Source organism: Electrophorus electricus, chromosome 7, assembly GCF_013358815.1.
Source record: "Electrophorus electricus isolate fEleEle1 chromosome 7, fEleEle1.pri, whole genome shotgun sequence".
Taxonomy (NCBI): Eukaryota; Metazoa; Chordata; class Actinopteri; order Gymnotiformes; family Gymnotidae; genus Electrophorus; species Electrophorus electricus.
Genome location: NC_049541.1, coordinates 19,037,265 through 19,039,764, shown reverse-complemented (window position 1 = coordinate 19,039,764; position 2,500 = coordinate 19,037,265). Strand labels below are relative to the sequence as shown.

The following is a 2,500-nucleotide window of genomic DNA, read 5'->3' as shown; positions in this document are numbered from 1 at the left end:
GTGTGTGTGTCTGGCCGTGCATGCGTGTGGTTATAATAACAGACCTTTAGCCCCTCGTAGAACGAAGCCGAATCCTTCACTGTCTCTCTTTTGCAGTGTTGCACTTTTCTCTTCTATTACGTAATCACTGGAGATGGGCACAGGTCAGTAGAAACCCATGATGCTTCTGCCAATCTCGAGAACACAATGCAAGCAAAGAGAGCCTGTGTACCTGTAGGAGGTGTAGTTGTCATAGGAGCCAACAGTGTAGTGTCTAAACAACCTCTTCGTGCGGTCCTCTCTCGTCTCTGTAAAACAAAGCCCTTGTAGGAACTACGAATGTGACACTTATATATTACAATTCTGAATGATACTGTTAATTACACATTAATCATTATTTTGGAATATGATACTGAAAAATTCAAATTGCCTACAGTATAACATCAGACAATTTGCATCCCCAGATGTATCTTTTTGTAAATATGAAATATAAAACAAATACATTTTGTGGATGTTTTCAACATGTGTTTGTGCTCTAACCTAGCCGTGGGTCGTATTGTCTCAGCTGCACCTCCTCTACGCAGTGCGCAGGAAACCAACCGGTTCGTCCTTTAACTGACCCTTCCCAGAATCCTCCCTCACCTATGCTCAGCACTGGGAGAGAAGTGCGACTGTCAGACATGGTGTCCCAAATCTTGCAGAGCATTCTCAGGCCTTCATAAGTCACAGTTATTCAAAGGTACATATGCGATAAGTGTTGTTGCACTTATTGGCCTGTAGGCGGTGCATGACATGTCAAAATATTAAGTCTTTTACATATGTAGTTATATGGATTGTTTAAATCTGTTAATTAAAGCTGTATCCAAATCAATTTAAAAATCTTTACAAAACACAATTTTCAATAAAAAAAAAGCAGAGGAAAAAGATCAATAAATCTAATGCCTCTCATATTTACCATGCAAATAGCACACAATCCTAAATTTATTTTATGTATATGGATTTATGCCCTATATAAACTATTTGGTTATTATAAAAGCATATCCAGTGGCAAGCTGTTTTGGAAAATTGTGTAGGGGTGACCCTAGCACACTGGAAGACAGACTGACCTTTGACCCTCTCCCCGCGGTTGAGTGTGATCTCACCCTCACCCTGCGGAGTGTGTGAGTTGACGGCAATGAAGGTTCGGCCAGGCACGGCACTGTACAGTCTCCGCTTTGGGCCTCGTGGAACGGCAGGGGGACTGGGTTCCCTCTGCACAGGACTGCCAGGACTGCAGCACGCACACACACACACACACGCACACACACACACACACACACACACACGCACACACGCACACACACACACACACACACGCACACACGCACACACGCACACGCACACGCACACACACACACACACACGCACACGCACACGCACACACGCACACACACACACACACACGCACACACACACACACACACGCACACACGCACACACGCACACACGCACACACGCACACACGCACACACACACACACACACAAAAATATGTGTACACACACACACAGACACGTGTACACAAAGAAACACACACATATAACATGCACAAATACACACATGTAATACACACAGGCACGCATACACACATATACGTACACATAGGCACATGCGCAGGACATTTCTAAACTGCTGCCTTGAAACCAAATGCATGCTGCAGTCATTAAGTAGATCTCCTTCCCTCCCAGCCAGTTTACCAATCCCTGTAGTGCTTTCACATTATCACAACGCCCCGACAGATTTTTCACTGAACTCCTCAACATATTACAAAAAACAGCAAGAGCTCATAACCACAATATTTCTGGAAAACATTTCTGCTGTCAATGGGGCTTAAATGCTGATGTTAACAGGCTGGGGCGTTTTTGAGTATACTTGGGGCATCACCGTTCACGGCACGGCGTCACGGTCCTCAGCCAATCAGTCGGGCCCACCTGAGATGTCCGCGGGTTTGTCTCCTGAGGCTGCGCGTGTGCGTGTGCATGGCCTGCAGACTGCGCTGGGCTGGCACAATGTCGTCAGGCTCCAGTGGGGGCAAGCTATGCAGGGAGGGTGCGGGCGAAGGGGCAGGCAGGCTCTCGTCCAGAGCGTTATCGCTGGCGGAACGCATCAGGGAGCGGCGCGGCGACACACATGCCCCGCGGCGACGGGACGAGTAGGACGGGCTCTCCCTGAAAGGCACTGCAACAGAGAGACAGTCTCACACACATACACACCATCGACCCATGGTCACGTACGCATACACAGAGGCAGGTGTCTGTGTATTCTCTGCGGATTTGTTGAAGGTGCCAGACATGCAGGTAACACTGAGCTTTATGCCACACACACACACACACACACACAGACACATCAAGTATACACTTACAAACAGAAGTAGACACACATGACATTTTTGGGCATTATTCCATATGGCTTAGAGGTTAAAGGACAAATCACAAACATCTGGTTTATAATTACACTATTCAGTCATTTGGAGCCATTTTTCT

The 2,500-nt window shown here is 46.8% G+C and overlaps 1 protein-coding gene across 4 annotated transcripts in view; it reads right to left on the bottom strand.

Moving 5' to 3' along the window:
- Positions 1-2,500, bottom strand: part of shank3b (SH3 and multiple ankyrin repeat domains 3b) — a 22,402-nt gene that overhangs the window by 9,295 nt on the left and 10,607 nt on the right. For 2 of the 4 annotated variants that reach the window (XM_035528741.1, XM_035528743.1), the window contains exons 11-15: positions 1,949-2,213; positions 1,086-1,249; positions 520-633; positions 212-287; positions 45-127 (exon numbers count right to left, since the gene is read on the bottom strand). In XM_035528741.1, coding sequence (XP_035384634.1) covers positions 45-127; positions 212-287; positions 520-633; positions 1,086-1,249; positions 1,949-2,213 — 702 coding nt within the window. The remainder of the gene's footprint in view (positions 1-44; positions 128-211; positions 288-519; positions 634-1,085; positions 1,250-1,948; positions 2,214-2,500) is intronic. The other 2 variants (XM_035528742.1, XM_035528744.1) reach the window with 1 other exon arrangement.